We start from the raw sequence: 20,783 nt of genomic DNA on the forward strand, positions 1-20,783 counted from the left end.
GCCAGGGGGGGTTGACTCAGCCTGTCATCTCCTTCCGAGGTCGGCTAATTCAGTACCAGTTCACTGGTAATTCCCTGTTTGTCGTTAAAGGCGGCAAAAAGGGTTGGCGTCAGGAAGGGCATCTGGCCGTAAAACATTGCTTCAAAAAGGGGATCAAAAAACAACAACAACCACGGTCCCCGAAAAAGGCCAACCCCCGCAAAAATGGCCTCTAAAGGTGGTTTTATTTTTTTTTTTTTGAATTTAGTTTGAATAAAATAAAAGTGTTAGCATTATTTCTTATTGAGCGACGCGGGAGTTGAAAATCTGATTGACTGAGATAAATACAATTACAGGAAGAATGTCTCCCTCTTGTATAGTAGCTATCCATTACGGTTTGGTTTCTCTCATTAACACAATCATCAAAGATGACGAGGTTCTTTTTTGTTTCATCTAAATCTTGGGGTGAAGGTATATCATCCGTATTATCACTGAGAATACAAGTTATGGTTGTAGGTGATGTGGGTTTTGATTTCTTTTTAACTTTTTGTGTCTTACAAAATAGTTGTATTATATCCTCAATGTTATAATCATTTAGTTTGTGTTGAAGTTTAAATAAACCGATGATATCTTCTTTTTGAAGACCCGCATTAAAACCTTGTGATTGAAGTTGATACTCTGGCTGAAAACTTGACTTTGTGAAAATTAGTAAATTTTCATAATCTAAAAAGTTGGGGGTAAGGAGCATCTTTAAAAGCAAACAGGTTTTCCCACATCCGCTTGAACCAACTATGAGACATCTTAATGAATTTGGGAGATTCTTATGATTATTAAATTTTATCTTACTTTCCCAAACGGGTAAAAAATCATCCATTTTATGTATGTTTGAAAAGATTTAACGTTTAATAATTCAGTCTGTGTGTTGTCCCGATTATAATTGTGTATACATGTTATAATTTTCTCAACCAAACGTTTAATTGCGTTAAATATATATTGAAATATTCTGTCTTGTTGTTCATTCATTTTTGTATACTCCAACAAATTATTTTATCGTTTTAAGGATTTTTTAAATATATATAATTATTTAATTTATTTGTTTTTTGAATTATTTAATTATTTTGGAAAAAAATTGGAAATTTGGGAAAATGCGGAAATTAGGAAATTAGAGATTTTTTTGGAAAAATGAAATTTTCAAATTTGAAAAATTATGAAAAATCGGATTTTTTTTTATTTTTAATTTTGGAAATTTTAATTTTTTGAAAAATTAAATTTCAAAAATTTGAAAAACCACAAATTCAGAAAATTTGAAAATTATGAAAAAATACTTCGCGTTTTGGTGGGTTGCCCCAGAATCGGTATTTTCCCACTACTGCTGTCGTTGAAGGTTACCATTTTGAATTAACATGAACAACAATTCACCCAAGATAATCTCAGGAGGTTGGATTGATCAGTATGGGAGTGAAGTTAAACAGAATGTTGATGATGACGACAGTTTTCTATTCCGTTTATGTCCTGGTTCTGTGCTTGTGGGATCAGGACAGATTATCCACGACTGCGCAGTTGGGACTGATCCAAACCTGGCGCGATTCTTCCGTGGTATACAAGAGGTGTTAACACAATTATACAAACAAGATACTCATGATATTCACTTTTTTTCACAACTTCAGGACGCTCACATTTTTCAACAGACAATAATAATAATAATAATATGAGTTACCGTCCAAGGAACTTGGACGTGAAAGGAGCTAGGCCATTTGTTTTTGGTTTGACTCAGCTGGAAGTACCTCGGGATACCTGCCAGACTCAGGGCGGACGCTCTAGTCATTGCGCCACCGAGGCGCGTTGTATCCTTGCTGTCCGAATATGCCACCCACATACAATTTGGAAATGTGTTTCTTCCTAATTATGCATGTGGGATGGCACGATAGCTTGGAGGTACGACCACCTTCCCTTGAGTATCTTGCAACTGAGTGTAGATTTGTCCAGGTATTTGTTCTAGCCTGGAAACGTACTGTTTCAACCTGTGGAGAACGCCCTAAATCGCTGTCAAGAATTTGGGCCTTCATTATATTGTAATTATTGATGATGTATACTTGCACATTGCAAAATAACAATCTGGCGTTGTTTGAGCGTCCACCCCGAGTCTGGGAGGTCTGCGGTTCAAGTCCCGCTCGAGTCACTCCAAAGACTTTAAAAATGGTACGTGCTGCTTCCTTGCTTGATGTTCAGCATTTGAAAGGTTAAGAGCACGGACAATCCCCATTGGTCGGCATTCTTGGGGAGGAAGACATTTCCGTGCGAGTGCTGTGAGAAAGGCGGCACCATTGTTGTGACGTCGCTCGTACCCAGGGTGCCCCAGGAAGTGATGTCACTTCCCCCAAGCTCAGTGGCTGTGTTTGTCTCCTGTAACAGTCAGTCTTGCGTTGTATCTCGTGTGTTGCTTTGTGCGGTCACGTGTGGGAGATGTGTGTGGCAGCTCCACCAGGAGCGAGCGCTAGATACTTTAAAAAGACAAACCGCCCCTCCCATTACAAACACTCCGTATTATTATATTCGGTGGTTTTGTAAATCCCTAAATTGTGACTTCCCTCCGGGGTTTTCCGCAATGTTTGTAAATCATGTTTTTCATCCCCTGCTCGAACATTGCACAAACTCCGTGGAAAACGACCGGCATTTCGACATTCAACGGTGGATACCGACGCTATAAAGAATATTATATATATATTCTTTCCAGGTGATGCTATTTTATTTATTTATTTAAGTGATATGTAATCGTGCTTGGGTCGTTAGATTCCATATACTGCATGCTCCATATCAGGATAGAACGGGAATGGGCCAGATATATCATCGTCATCAGCTAGATGTTACAACACTTCTCCGCACACTCCATGTATGCGTTCACCTCCGGCTTTTGAAGTCGGTGTTCAGACTTGCAAACAGTTCAGATTAAGTTGCTTCCCCTCCCCCCCCCCCCCCCCCCCCCTGAGAATCCACTTACATTGTACATGAGCGTTTTGGGCAGATGCATTTTTCTTTGAAATGAGTGGATCTGGTTTCTCCTTTGAAATAGAGGATGACATTAATAATTAATTAATTGTGTCTTTTGTTATGGCGTCTGTGATGTCCACAGAGTCGTCTGGCATTTGATTAGGTTTCTAAAATGTGAAGAAGAAGATTGATTGAAGCATCCTCAGGCCATAGGGAAGTCTATTCTAGAGCGCCGCAGGACGAAGAGCTCCTTCAGCTCATGTTGCGCAGTGCTTGTTGCACTCTTCACTTGATCCAGGTGTGGCTTGTAAAGAGTGAGCGGCCGTGGGTCCAGAACCCACAAAGCGAAATTATCAATTTCCATCAATGCAATTATGGAGACGGCTCTCATATTTGATGTTACCATGAACGATTTTCCAACAGGTGTGTATGTGTACTAGGAATGCAGTTGTATGGGTAGCGAAAGGGTGAGGGGAGGTACAACTGTGGCCAAATTGTCACTTGCATGTAAACACCTCGGTGCGGTGAATGCAGTTGTGACAGCGCACTTTGCAGCACCAGTAGAAGGTGCAGTTGCATCGTGACTCCACCGTCACCTCACGGGTGTCGTAGCCACGACCGCAGCACAGCAGATCGCAGCTGTCGTGCGCCATCCGTGCTTTCCCTTTGGCACGGCGGCACGTCCTCCCATCCGTGCCCGTGTTACCCACGACGGCACTGGCCTCGCAGTAGCTCGGGGAATGGTCCAGAAAGACCAGCTGCCTCGGTTGTGGTTTGCGGAAACCTTGGATCCGCTTCACCCGCAGGAAGGTGGGCAACCGTTTCCTGCCTGCGAGGAAGGCCTGCACTTGAATGGCCTTGTTGTAGCGTGACTTGAGTGCCATGGCCACCTCTCGAAAGCTCGGCAGTGAGTTCCAGCAGGTCTTGAGGGAGCAGGAGCCGGAGGCACCGTGACAGCGGCACTGCAGCTTGATAGTCTGCTCCAGCACCTGCAATAGGATCGCAGCAACATTAACCCCCATACTTTGAAATGGACTCGATCAAAATAATCATCTGAGACATTAATCTGACAGCATCTTTTGAATGCACCGAAGGCTCATTGATGAGATCGTAAATGATCCTATAGGCAAATACCCTATGAAATTCCCACTTCTGGACATTTGCATAAGGGATGTTGAGCGTTCGATTGCGTCTCCATCCAAGGGCCCCAGTTCCCACTATCATGACTTATGCACCCACAACTTGATATCGAACTTCGTTTTCATCACTTTGCAGTACTTTAGACAGATTGTGACCTTTAACCCTCACAATAGCCACGTGCAAATACTCACTCTGCGTCCCGCCTCATTGTTGTGCAGGTTCATGAGGGAGCGTGCGCTCTGCGTGTTCTCCCTCTGGTCCACGAAGTCTCGCGAGAAGTCCAAACCATAGTTGACATCGGCCGAGCAGCCTCCCCAGCGGAACTTGGCGTCAGGTGTTCCAGACATGCTCGACAAGCCATGTTTTGCCACGTCGCATCCGCAGCCTCGCAGGTTCCCACGTATGCACGCCATGGCGACCGCGTGTGCCACACCGGCCGCGGTCACTGCGTGCATGTAAGCTGCCTCTCTCGTCGCTGGCACAGGCACACACGTATCCCTGCGTCCACTGGCAGCCTTCCGCCATCTGTGTTTCACATAACAGAGCACTGTCTGCCTTGAGGCCTGCAGAGGGTGACTCCACAAGCAAAGGACCCCTGAGCCCATCGTTATACCTACCACCATCAAGGCTACCACAACACCATCACGACCATAACAATTTTCAACAAAACAACGCTATCCCCACCATCACAACACTATCATTATGACAATATCACTGCCATAATCCCACCACCTTCATAGCACAGCCACCACCACTTTCATCACTCACTCAACAACACATTCACCACAATACTACTATCACTACAATATTACTATCACAACAATATCATAACAATACTACGAACACCACAATACTACTATCACCACAATACTACTATCACAACAATATCATAACAATACTACGAACACCACAATACTACGATCACCACAATACTACTATCACAACAATATCATAACAATACTACGAACACCACAATGCTACTATCACCACAATACTACTACCACCACAATACCACTATCACCACAACACAACGACATCATACACGGTTCATCATACACTTTTCTTCATACACTGTTCATCATACACTTTTCATTGTACACTTTTCATGATATACTTTTGATGATATACTTTTCATCACACACTGTTCATCATACATTTTTCATCATATACTTTTCATCGCACACTGTTCATCATATACTTTTCTTCATGCACTTTTCATCATACACTGATCATATACACTTTTCATCATACACTGATCATATACACTTTTCAACATACACTGATCATATACACTTTTCATCATACACTGATCATATACACTTTTCAACATACACTGATCATATACACTTTTCAACACTGATTATATACACTTTTCAACATACACTGATCATATACACTTTACATCATACACTATTCACCATACACTATTCATCACACACTGTTCATCACACACTTTTCTTCAAACACTTTTCATCATGCACTGTTCATCACACACTGTTCATCACACACTTTTCTTCACACACTTTTCTTCATGCAGTTTTCATCATACACTGATCATATACACTTTTCATCATACACTGTTCATCACACACTGTTCATCACACACTGTTCATCATACACTTTTCATCGTACACTTTTCATCATGCACTTTTCATCATACACTTTTCATCATACACTTTTCATCATACACTTTTCATCATGCACTTTTCATCATGCACTTTTCATCATACACTTTTCATCATACACTTTTCATCGTACACTTTTCATCACACACTTTTCATCATACACTTTTCATCATACACTTTTCATCGTACACTTTTCATCATGCACTTTTCATCATACACTTTTCATCATGCACTTTTCATCATACACTTTTCATCATACACTTTTCATCGTACACTTTTCATCATGCACTTTTCATCATACACTTTTCATAATGCACTTTTCATCATACACTTTTCATCATGCACTTTTCATCATGCACTTTTCATCGTACACTTTTCATCGTACACTTTTCATCACACACTTTTCATCATACACTTTTCATCATACACTTTTCATCGTACACTTTTCATCATGCACTTTTCATCATACAATTTTCATCATGCACTTTTCATCATACACTTTTCATCATACACTTTTCATCATACACTTTTCATCGTACACTTTTCATCGTACACTTTTCATCATGCACTTTTCATCATACACTTTTCATCGTACACTTTCCATCATACACTTTTCATCATACACTTTTCATCATACACTTTTCATCATACACTTTTCATCATACACTTTTCATCATACACTTTTCATCGCACACTTTTCATCGCACACTTTTCATCATGCACTTTTCATCATACACTTTTCATCGTACACTTTCCATCGTACACTTTTCATCATACACTTTTCATCATACACTTTTCATCATACACTTTTCATCATACACTTTTCATCATACACTTTTCATCGTACACTTTCCATCATACACTTTTCATCATACACTTTTCATCATACACTTTTCATTATACACTTTTCATCGTACACTTTTCATCATACACTTTTCATCATGCACTTTTCATCACACACTTTTCATCATACACTTTTCATCGTACACTTTTCATCGTTCACTTTTCATCGCACACTTTTAATTCTACACTTTTTATCACACACTTTTCATTCTACACTTTTTATCACACACTTTTCATCACACACTTTTCATCACACAATTTTCATCACACACTTTTCATCACACACTTTTCATCATGCACTTTTCATCATACACTTTCCATCATGCACTTTTCATCACACCGTTTCATCATGCACTTTTCATCATACACTTTCCATCATACACTTTTCATCGTACACTTTTCATCATGCACTTTTCATCATACACTTTTCATCATACACTTTTCATCGTACACTTTTCATCGCACACTTTTCATTCTACACTTTTTATCACACACTTTTCATTCTACACTTTTGATCACACACTTTTCATCACACACTTTTCATTCTACACTTTTTATCACACACTTTTCATTCTACACTTTTTATCACACACTTTTCATCACACACTTTTCATCACACACTTTTCATCACACAGTTTTTCATCACACACTTTTTCATCACACACTTTTCATCGCACACTTTTCATTGCACACTTTTCATCGTACACTTTTCATCATACACTTTTCATTGCACACTTTTCATTCTACACTTTTTATCACACACTTTTCATCACACACTTTTCATCACACACTTTTCATTCTACACTTTTTATCACACACTTTTCATCACACACTTTTCATCACACACTTTTCATCACACACTTTTTCATCATACACTTTTCATTGCACACTTTTCATTCTACACTTTTTATCACACTTTTCATTATACACTTTTTATCACACATTTTTCATCATACACTTTTCATCGCACACTTTTCATTGTGTACGTTTCATCATTCACTTTTCATCATACACTTTTCATCGCACACTTTTCATTGTGTACTTTTCATCATTCACTTTTCATCATACACTTTTCATCGCACACTTTTCATCGCACACTTTTCATCGTACACTTTTCATCGTACACTTTTCATCACACTCTTTTCATCATACACTTTTCATCGTACACTTTTCATCGTACACTTTTCATCGTACACTTTTCATCACACACTTTTCATCACACACTTTTCATCGTACACTTTTCATCACACACTTTTCATCACAAACTTTTCATCACACTTTTCATTGCACTCTTTTCATCGCACACTTTTCGTCACACACTTTTCATCACACACTTTTTCATCACACACTTTTCATCGCACACTTTTCATCGCACACTTTTCATCGCACACTTTTCGTCATAAACTTTTCATCATACACTTTTCATCATACACTTTTCATCCCACACTTTTCATCATACACATTTCATCCTGCACTTTTCATCGTACACTTTTCATCATACACTTTTCATCATACACTTTTCATCATACACTTTTCATCCCACACTTTTCATCATACACATTTCATCATACACTTTTCGTCGCACACTTTTCATTCTATACTTTTAATCACACACTTTTCATCACACACTTTTCATCACACACTTTTCATAACACTTTTCATGACACACTTTACATCACACACTTTTCATCGAACACTTTTCATCACACACTTTTCTTCACACACTTTTCCTCACACACTTTTCATCACAAACTTTTCATCACACACTTTACATCACACACTTTTCATCACAAACTTTTCATCACACACTTTACATCACACACTTTACATCACACACTTTTTATCACACACTTTTCATCATGCACTTTTCATCATACACTTTTCATCATACACTTTTCATCAGACACTTTTCATCACACACTTTTCATCATACACTTTTCATCGTACACTTTTCATCATGCACTTTTCATCATGCACTTTTCATCATACACTTTTCATCGTACACTTTTCATCGTACACTTTTCATCATGCACTTTTCATCATGCACTTTTCATGATACACTTTTCATCATACACTTTTCATCATGCACTTTTCATCATACACTTTTCATCATACACTTTTCATCGTACACTTTTCATCGTACACTTTTCATCGTACACTTTTCATCGTACACTATTCATCGTACACTTTTCATCGCACACTTTTCATTCTACACTTTTTATCACACACTTTTCATTCTTCACTTTTTATCACACACTTTTCATCACACACTTTTCATCACACACTTTTCATCACACACTTTTCATCACACACTTTTCATCACACACTTTTCATCACACACTTTTCATGACACTTTTCATGACACACTTTACATCACACACTTTTCATCGAACACTTTTCATCACACACTTTTCTTCACACACTTTTCATCACACCCTTTACATCACACACTTTACATCACACACTTTACATCACACACTTTTCATCACACACTTTTCATCATGCACTTTTCATCATACACTTTTCATCATACACTTTTCATCATACACTTTTCATCGTGCACTTTTCATCGTACAATTTTCATCATACACTTTTCATTGTACACTTTTCATCATGCACTTTTCATCATGCACTTTTCATCATACAATTTTCATCATACACTTTTCATCGTACACTTTTCATCATGCACTTTTCATCATACACTTTTCATCAAACACTTTTCATCATACACTTTTCATCATGCACTTTTCATCATAGACTTTTCATCATACACTTTTCATCGTACACTTTTCATCGTACACTTTTCATCGTACACTTTTCATCGTACACTTTTCATCATACACTTTTCATCATACACTTTTCATCGTACACTTTTCATCATGCACTTTTCATCATGCACTTTTCATCATACACTTTTCATCATACACTTTTCATCGTACACTTTTCATCATGCACTTTTCATCATACACTTTTCATCATACACTTTTCATCACACACTTTTCATCACACACTTTTCATCACACACTTTTCATCGTACACTTTTCATCGCACACTTTTCATCGTACACTTTTCATCGCACACTTTTCATTCTACACTTTTTATCACACACTTTTCATTCTACACTTTTTATCACACACTTTTCATCACACACTTTTTCATCACACACTTTTCATCGCACACTTTTCATTGCACACTTTTCATCGTACACTTTTCATCATACACTTTTCATCGCACACTTTTAATTCTACACTTTTTATCACACTTTTCATTATACACTTTTTATCACACATTTTTCATCACACACTTTTCATCACACTCTTTTCCTCAAACACTTTTCATCACACACTTTTCATCACAAACTTTTCATCACACACTTTTCATCACACACTTTGCATCATACACTTTTCATCATACATTTTTCATCATACACTTTTCATCGCACACTTTTCATTGTGCACTTTTCATCATTCACTTTTCATCATACACTTTTCATCGCACACTTTTCATCGCACACTTTTCATCGTACACTTTTCATCACACTGTTTTCATCATACACTTTTCATCGTACACTTTTCATCATACACTTTTCATCGGACACTTTTCATCATGCACTTTTCATCGTACACTTTTCATCACACACTTTTCATCGTACACTTTTCATCGTACACTTTTCATCATTCACTTTTCATCATACACTTTTCATCGCACACTTTTCGTCGCACACTTTTCATCGTACACTTTTCATCGTACACTTTTCATCACACTGTTTTCATCATACACTTTTCATCGTACACTTTTCATCATACACTTTTCATCGGACACTTTTCATCGTGCACTTTTCATCGTACACTTTTCATCACACACTTTTCATCGCACACTTTTCATCGTACACTTTTCGTCACACACTTTTCATCACACACTTTTTCATCACACACTTTTCATCGCACACTTTTCATCGCACACTTTTCATCGCACACTTTTCGTCATACACTTTTCATCATTCACTTTTCATCATTCACTTTTCATCATGCACTTTTCATCGTACACTTTTCATCCTGCACTTTTCATCGTACACTTTTCATCATACACTTTTCATCATACACTTTTCATCATACACTTTTCATCATACACTTTTCATCATACACTTTTCATCATACACTTTTCATCATACACTTTTCATCCCACACTTTTCATCATACACATTTCATCATGCACTTTTCATCGTACACTTTTCATCATACACTTTTAATCACACACTTTTCATCACACACTTTTCATCACACACTTTTCATCACACACTTTTCATCACACACTTTTCATCACACACTTTTCATCACACACTTTTCATCGAACACTTTTCATCACACACTTTTTATCACACACTTTTTATCATAAACTTTTCATCATGCACTTTTCATCACACACTTTTTATCATAAACTTTTCATCATAAACTTTTCATCATCCACTTTTCATCGCACACTATTCATCGCACACTATTCATCGCACACTATTCATCGCACACTATTCATCGCACACTATTCATCGCACACTATTCATCGCACACTTTTCATCATATACTTTTCATCATGCACTTTTCATCATACACTTTTTATCATAAACATTTCAGCATGCACGTTTCATCATGCACTTTTCATCATACACTTTTCATCATACACTTTTCATCATGCACTTTGCATCGTACACTTTTCATTCTACACTTTTAATCACACAATTTTCATCACACACTTTTCATGCACACTTTTCATGACACTTTTCATGACACACTTCACATCACACACTTCACATCACACACTTTTCATCGTACACTTTTCATCACACACTTTTCATCACACACTTCATCACACACTTTTCATCACACACTTTTCATCACACACTTTTCATCACACACTTTTCATCACACACTTCACATCACACATTTTACATCACACACTTTGCATCACACACTTTTCATCACACACTTTTCATCACACACTTTTCATCACACACTTTTCATCACACACTTTTCATCGTACACTTTTCATCGCACACTTTTCATCGTACACTTTTCATCGTACACTTTTCATCACGCACTTTTCATCGTGCACTTTTCATCGTGCACTTTTCATCGTACACTTTTCATCGTACACTTTTCATCGTACACTTTTCATCGTACACTTTTCATCGTTCACTTTTCATCATACGCTTTTCATCGTACACTTTTCATCGTACACTTTCATCACACACTTTTCATCACACTTTTCATTGCACACTTTTCATCGCACACTTTTCGTCAAACACTTTTCATCACACACTTTTTCATCACACACTTTTTCATCACACACTTTTCCATCACACACTTTTCATCGCACACTTTTCATCGCACACTTTTCATCGCACACTTTTCGTTGCACCTTTTCGTCACACACTTTTCGTCATACACTTTTCATCATTCACTTTTCGTCATTCACTTTTCATCATGCACTTTTCATCGTACACTTTTCATCATACACTTTTCACCATGCATTTTCATCATGCACTTTTCACCATACACTTTTCATCGCACACTTTTCATCGCACACTTTTCATCGTACACTTTTCATCGTACACTTTTCATCACACTCTTTTCATCATACACTTTTCATCGTACACTTTTCATCGTACACTTTTCATCGTACACTTTTCATCACACACTTTTCATCACACACTTTTCATCGTACACTTTTCATCACACACTTTTCATCACAAACTTTTCATCACACTTTTCATTGCACTCTTTTCATCGCACACTTTTCGTCACACACTTTTCATCACACACTTTTTCATCACACACTTTTCATCGCACACTTTTCATCGCACACTTTTCATCGCACACTTTTCGTCATAAACTTTTCATCATACACTTTTCATCATACACTTTTCATCCCACACTTTTCATCATACACATTTCATCATGCACTTTTCATCGTACACTTTTCATCATACACTTTTCATCATACACTTTTCATCATACACTTTTCATCCCACACTTTTCATCATACACATTTCATCATACACTTTTCGTCGCACACTTTTCATTCTATACTTTTAATCACACACTTTTCATCACACACTTTTCATCACACACTTTTCATGACACACTTTACATCACACACTTTTCATCGAACACTTTTCATCACACACTTTTCTTCACACACTTTTCCTCACACACTTTTCATCACAAACTTTTCATCACACACTTTACATCACACACTTTTCATCACAAACTTTTCATCACACACTTTACATCACACACTTTACATCACACACTTTACATCACACACTTTTTATCACACACTTTTCATCATGCACTTTTCATCATACACTTTTCATCATACACTTTTCATCAGACACTTTTCATCATACACTTTTCATCACACACTTTTCATCATACACTTTTCATCGTACACTTTTCATCATGCACTTTTCATCATGCACTTTTCATCATACACTTTTCATCATACACTTTTCATTGTACACTTTTCATCGTACACTTTTCATCATGCACTTTTCATCATGCACTTTTCATCATACACTTTTCATCATACACTTTTCATCATGCACTTTTCATCATACACTTTTCATCATACACTTTTCATTGTACACTTTTCATCGTACACTTTTCATCATGCACTTTTCATCATGCACTTTTCATCATACACTTTTCATCATACACTTTTCATCATGCACTTTTCATCATACACTTTTCATCATACACTTTTCATCGTACACTTTTCATCGTACACTTTTCATCGTACACTTTTCATCGTACACTATTCATCGTACACTTTTCATTCTTCACTTTTCATTCTACACTTTTTATCACACACTTTTCATTCTTCACTTTTTATCACACACTTTTCATCACACACTTTTCATCACACACTTTTCATCACACACTTTTCATCACACACTTTTCATCACACACTTTTCATCACACACTTTTCATCACACACTTTTCATCACACACTTTTCATCACACACTTTTCATGACACTTTACATCACACACTTTTCATCGAACACTTTTCATCACAGACTTTTCTTCACACACTTTTCATCACACCCTTTACATCACACACTTTACATCACACACTTTACATCACACACTTTTCATCACACACTTTTCATCATGCACTTTTCATCATACACTTTTCATCATACACTTTTCATCATACACTTTTCATCGTACACTTTTCATCGTACACTTTTCATCATACACTTTCATTGTACACTTTTCATCATGCACTTTTCATCATGCACTTTTCATCATACAATTTTCATCATACACTTTTCATCGTACACTTTTCATCATGCACTTTTCATCATACACTTTTCATCATACACTTTTCATCATGCACTTTTCATCGTACACTTTTCATCATACACTTTTCACCATGCATTTTCATCATGCACTTTTCACCATACACTTTTCATCGCACACTTTTCATCGCACACTTTTCATCGTACACTTTTCATCGTACACTTTTCATCACACTCTTTTCATCATACACTTTTCATCGTACACTTTTCATCGTACACTTTTCATCGTACACTTTTCATCACACACTTTTCATCACACACTTTTCATCGTTCACTTTTCATCACACACTGTTCATCACAAACTTTTCATCACACTTTTCATTGCAGTCTTTTCATCGCACACTTTTCGTCACACACTTTTCATCACACACTTTTTCATCACACACTTTTCATCGCACACTTTTCATCGCACACTTTTCATCGCACACTTTTCGTCATAAACTTTTCATCATACACTTTTCATCATACACTTTTCATCCCACACTTTTCATCATACACATTTCATCATGCACTTTTCATCGTACACTTTTCATCATACACTTTTCATCATACACTTTTCATCATACACTTTTCATCCCACACTTTTCATCATACACATTTCATCATACACTTTTCGTCGCACACTTTTCATTCTATACTTTTAATCACACACTTTTCATCACACACTTTTCATCACACTTTTCATCACACACTTTTCATGACACTTTTCATGACACACTTTACATCACACACTTTTCATCGAACACTTTTCATCACACACTTTTCTTCACACACTTTTCCTCACACACTTTTCATCACAAACTTTTCATCACACACTTTACATCACACACTTTTCATCACAAACTTTTCATCACACACTTTACATCACACACTTTACATCACACACTTTTTATCACACACTTTTCATCATGCACTTTTCATCATACACTTTTCATCATACACTTTTCATCAGACACTTTTCATCATACACTTTTCATCACACACTTTTCATCATACACTTTTCATCGTACACTTTTCATCATGCACTTTTCATCATGCACTTTTCATCATACACTTTTCATCGTACACTTTTCATCGTACACTTTTCATCATGCACTTTTCATCATGCACTTTTCATCATACACTTTACATCATACACTTTTCATCATGCACTTTTCATCATACACTTTTCATCATACACTTTTCATCGTACACTTTTCATCGTACACTTTTCATCGTACACTTTTCATCGTACACTATTCATCGTACACTTTTCATCGCACACTTTTCATTCTACACTTTTTATCACACACTTTTCATTCTTCACTTTTTATCACACACTTTTCATCACACACTTTTCATCACACACTTTTCATCACACACTTTTCATCACACACTTTTCATCACACACTTTTCATCACACTTTTCATGACACTTTTCATGACACACTTTACATCACACACTTTTCATCGAACACTTTTCATCACACACTTTTCTTCACACACTTTTCATCACACCCTTTACATCACACACTTTACATCACACACTTTACATCACACACTTTTCATCACACACTTTTCATCATGCACTTTTCATCATACACTTTTCATCATACACTTTTCATCATACACTTTTCATCGTACACATTTCATCGTACACTTTTCATCATACACTTTTCATTGTACACTTTTCATCATGCACTTTTCATCATGCACTTTTCATCATACAATTTTCATCATACACTTTTCATCGTACACTTTTCATCATGCACTTTTCATCATACACTTTTCATCATACACTTTTCATCATACACTTTTCATCATGCACTTTTCATCATAGACTTTTCATCATACACTTTTCATCGTACACTTTTCATCGTACACTTTTCATCGTACACTTTTCATCGTACACTTTTCATCGTACACTTTTCATCATACACTTTTCATCGTACACTTTTCATCATGCACTTTTCATCATGCACTTTTCATCATTCACTTTTCATCATACACTTTTCATCATACACTTTTCATCATGCACTTTTCATCATACACTTTTCATCATACTCTTTTCATCACACACTTTTCATCGTACACTTTTCATCACACACTTTTCGTCACACACTTTTCATCACACACTTTTTCATCACACACTTTTCATCGCACACTTTTCATCGCACACTTTTCATTGCACACTTTTCGTCATAAACTTTTCATCATACACTTTTCATCATACACTTTTCATCCCACACTTTTCATCATACACATTTCATCATGCACTTTTCATCGTACACTTTTCATCATACACTTTTCATCATACACTTTTCATCATACACTTTTCATCCCACACTTTTCATCATACACATTTCATCATACACTTTTCGTCGCACACTTTTCATTCTATACTTTTAATCACACACTTTTCATCACACACTTTTCATCACACACTTTTCATGACACACTTTACATCACACACTTTTCATCGAACACTTTTCATCACACACTTTTCTTCACACACTTTTCCTCACACACTTTTCATCACAAACTTTTCATCACACACTTTACATCACACACTTTTCATCACAAACTTTTCATCACACACTTTACATCACACACTTTACATCACACACTTTACATCACACACTTTTTATCACACACTTTTCATCATGCACTTTTCATCATACACTTTTCATCATACACTTTTCATCAGACACTTTTCATCATACACTTTTCATCACACACTTTTCATCATACACTTTTCATCGTACACTTTTCATCATGCACTTTTCATCATGCACTTTTCATCATACACTTTTCATCGTACACTTTTCATCGTACACTTTTCATCATGCACTTTTCATCATGCACTTTTCATCATACACTTTTCATCATACACTTTTCATCATGCACTTTTCATCATACACTTTTCATCATACACTTTTCATCGTACACTTTTCATCGTACACTTTTCATCGTACACTTTTCATCGTACACTATTCATCGTACACTTTTCATTCTTCACTTTTCATTCTACACTTTTTATCACACACTTTTCATTCTTCACTTTTTATCACACACTTTTCATCACACACTTTTCATCACACACTTTTCATCACACACTTTTCATCACACACTTTTCATCACACACTTTTCATCACACACTTTTCATCACACACTTTTCATGACACTTTACATCACACACTTTTCATCGAACACTTTTCATCACACACTTTTCTTCACACACTTTTCATCACACCCTTTACATCACACACTTTACATCACACACTTTACATCACACACTTTTCATCACACACTTTTCATCATGCACTTTTCATCATACACTTTTCATCATACACTTTTCATCATACACTTTTCATCGTACACTTTTCATCGTACACTTTTCATCATACACTTTCATTGTACACTTTTCATCATGCACTTTTCATCATGCACTTTTCATCATACAATTTTCATCATACACTTTTCATCGTACACTTTTCATCATGCACTTTTCATCATACACTTTTCATCATACACTTTTCATCATGCACTTTTCATCGTACACTTTTCATCATACACTTTTCACCATGCATTTTCATCATGCACTTTTCACCATACACTTTTCATCGCACACTTTTCATCGCACACTTTTCATCGTACACTTTTCATCGTACACTTTTCATCACACTCTTTTCATCATACACTTTTCATCGTACACTTTTCATCGTACACTTTTCATCGTACACTTTTCATCACACACTTTTCATCACACACTTTTCATCGTTCACTTTTCATCACACACTTTTCATCACAAACTTTTCATCACACTTTTCATTGCAGTCTTTTCATCGCACACTTTTCGTCACACACTTTTCATCACACACTTTTTCATCACACACTTTTCATCGCACACTTTTCATCGCACACTTTTCATCGCACACTTTTCGTCATAAACTTTTCATCATACACTTTTCATCATACACTTTTCATCCCACACTTTTCATCATACACATTTCATCATGCACTTTTCATCGTACACTTTTCATCATACACTTTTCATCATACACTTTTCATCATACACTTTTCATCCCACACTTTTCATCATACACATTTCATCATACACTTTTCGTCGCACACTTTTCATTCTATACTTTTAATCACACACTTTTCATCACACACTTTTCATCACACTTTTCATCACACACTTTTCATGACACTTTTCATGACACACTTTACATCACACACTTTTCATCGAACACTTTTCATCACACACTTTTCTTCACACACTTTTCCTCACACACTTTTCATCACAAACTTTTCATCACACACTTTACATCACACACTTTTCATCACAAACTTTTCATCACACACTTTACATCACACACTTTACATCACACACTTTTTATCACACACTTTTCATCATGCACTTTTCATCATACACTTTTCATCATACACTTTTCATCAGACACTTTTCATCATACACTTTTCATCACACACTTTTCATCATACACTTTTCATCGTACACTTTTCATCATGCACTTTTCATCATGCACTTTTCATCATACACTTTTCATCGTACACTTTTCATCGTACACTTTTCATCATGCACTTTTCATCATGCACTTTTCATCATACACTTTACATCATACACTTTTCATCATGCACTTTTCATCATACACTTTTCATCATACACTTTTCATCGTACACTTTTCATCGTACACTTTTCATCGTACACTTTTCATCGTACACTATTCATCGTACACTTTTCATCGCACACTTTTCATTCTACACTTTTTATCACACACTTTTCATTCTTCACTTTTTATCACACACTTTTCATCACACACTTTTCATCACACACTTTTCATCACACACTTTTCATCACACACTTTTCATCACACACTTTTCATCACACTTTTCATGACACTTTTCATGACACACTTTACATCACACACTTTTCATCGAACACTTTTCATCACACACTTTTCTTCACACACTTTTCATCACACCCTTTACATCACACACTTTACATCACACACTTTACATCACACACTTTTCATCACACACTTTTCATCATGCACTTTTCATCATACACTTTTCATCATACACTTTTCATCATACACTTTTCATCGTACACATTTCATCGTACACTTTTCATCATACACTTTTCATTGTACACTTTTCATCATGCACTTTTCATCATGCACTTTTCATCATACAATTTTCATCATACACTTTTCATCGTACACTTTTCATCATGCACTTTTCATCATACACTTTTCATCATACACTTTTCATCATACACTTTTCATCATGCACTTTTCATCATAGACTTTTCATCATACACTTTTCATCGTACATTTTTCATCGTACACTTTTCATCGTACACTTTTCATCGTACACTTTTCATCGTACACTTTTCATCATACACTTTTCATCGAACACTTTTCATCACACACTTTTCTTCACACACTTTTCATCACACCCTTTACATCACACACTTTACATCACACACTTTACATCACACACTTTTCATCACACACTTTTCATCATGCACTTTTCATCATACACTTTTCATCATACACTTTTCATCATACACTTTTCATCGTACACATTTCATCGTACACTTTTCATCATACACTTTTCATTGTACACTTTTCATCATGCACTTTTCATCATGCACTTTTCATCATACAATTTTCATCATACACTTTTCATCGTACACTTTTCATCATGCACTTTTCATCATACACTTTTCATCATACACTTTTCATCATACACTTTTCATCATGCACTTTTCATCATAGACTTTTCATCATACACTTTTCATCGTACACTTTTCATCGTACACTTTTCATCGTACACTTTTCATCATTCACTTTTCATCATACACTTTTCATCATACACTTTTCATCATGCACTTTTCATCATACACTTTTCATCATACTCTTTTCATCACACACTTTTCATCACACACTTTTCATCACACACTTTTCATCGTACACTTTTCATCGCACACTTTTCATTCTACACTTTTTATCACACACTTTTCATTCTACACTTTTTATCACACACTTTTCATCACACACTTTTTCATCACACACTTTTTCATCACACACTTTTCATCGCACACTTTTCATTGCACACTTTTCATCGTACACTTTTCATCATACACTTTTCATCGCACACTTTTAATTCTACACTTTTTATCACACTTTTCATTATACACTTTTTATCACACATTTTTCATCACACACTTTTCATCACACTCTTTTCCTCAAACACTTTTCATCACACACTTTTCATCACAAACTTTTCATCACACACTTTTCATCACACACTTTGCATCATACACTTTTCATCATACATTTCTCATCATACACTTTTCATCGCACACTTTTCATCGCGCACTTTTCATCATTCACTTTTCATCATACACTTTTCATCGCACACTTTTCATCGCACACTTTTCATCGTACACTTTTCATCGTACACTTTTCATCACACTGTTTTCGTCATACACTTTTCATCGTACACTTTTCATCATACACTTTTCATCGGACACTTTTCATCGTGCACTTTTCATCGTACACTTTTCATCACACACTTTTCATCGTACACTTTTCATCGTACACTTTTCATCATTCACTTTTCATCATACACTTTTCATCGCACACTTTTCATCGCACACTTTTCATCGTACACTTTTCATCGTACACTTTTCATCACACTGTTTTCATCATACACTTTTCATCGTACACTTTTCATCATACACTTTTCATCGGACACTTTTCATCGTGCACTTTTCATCGTACACTTTTCATCACACACTTTTCATCACACACTTTTTCATCACACACTTTTCATCGCACACT

General features: G+C 36.2%; 1 protein-coding gene across 2 annotated transcripts in view; it reads right to left on the reverse strand.

The window, feature by feature from the left end:
• Positions 1-1,466: 1,466 nt before the first annotated feature.
• LOC137424469 (protein Wnt-7b-like) overlaps positions 1,467-20,783 on the reverse strand; it is a 58,004-nt gene continuing 38,687 nt past the window's right edge. The window contains exons 3-4 of one of the 2 annotated variants that reach the window (XM_068111955.2): positions 4,299-4,582; positions 1,467-3,956 (exon numbers count right to left, since the gene is read on the reverse strand). In XM_068111955.2, coding sequence (XP_067968056.1) covers positions 3,465-3,956; positions 4,299-4,582 — 776 coding nt within the window. In that variant the 3' untranslated portion in view covers positions 1,467-3,464. Of the gene's footprint in view, positions 3,957-4,298; positions 4,633-20,783 lie in introns of both variants that reach the window. The other variant, XM_068111956.2, reaches the window with a different exon arrangement.

The sequence above is a fragment of the Myxine glutinosa genome, chromosome 4 (assembly GCF_964187855.1).
Source record: "Myxine glutinosa chromosome 4, kmMyxGlut1.1, whole genome shotgun sequence".
NCBI classification, from domain to species: Eukaryota; Metazoa; Chordata; class Myxini; order Myxiniformes; family Myxinidae; genus Myxine; species Myxine glutinosa.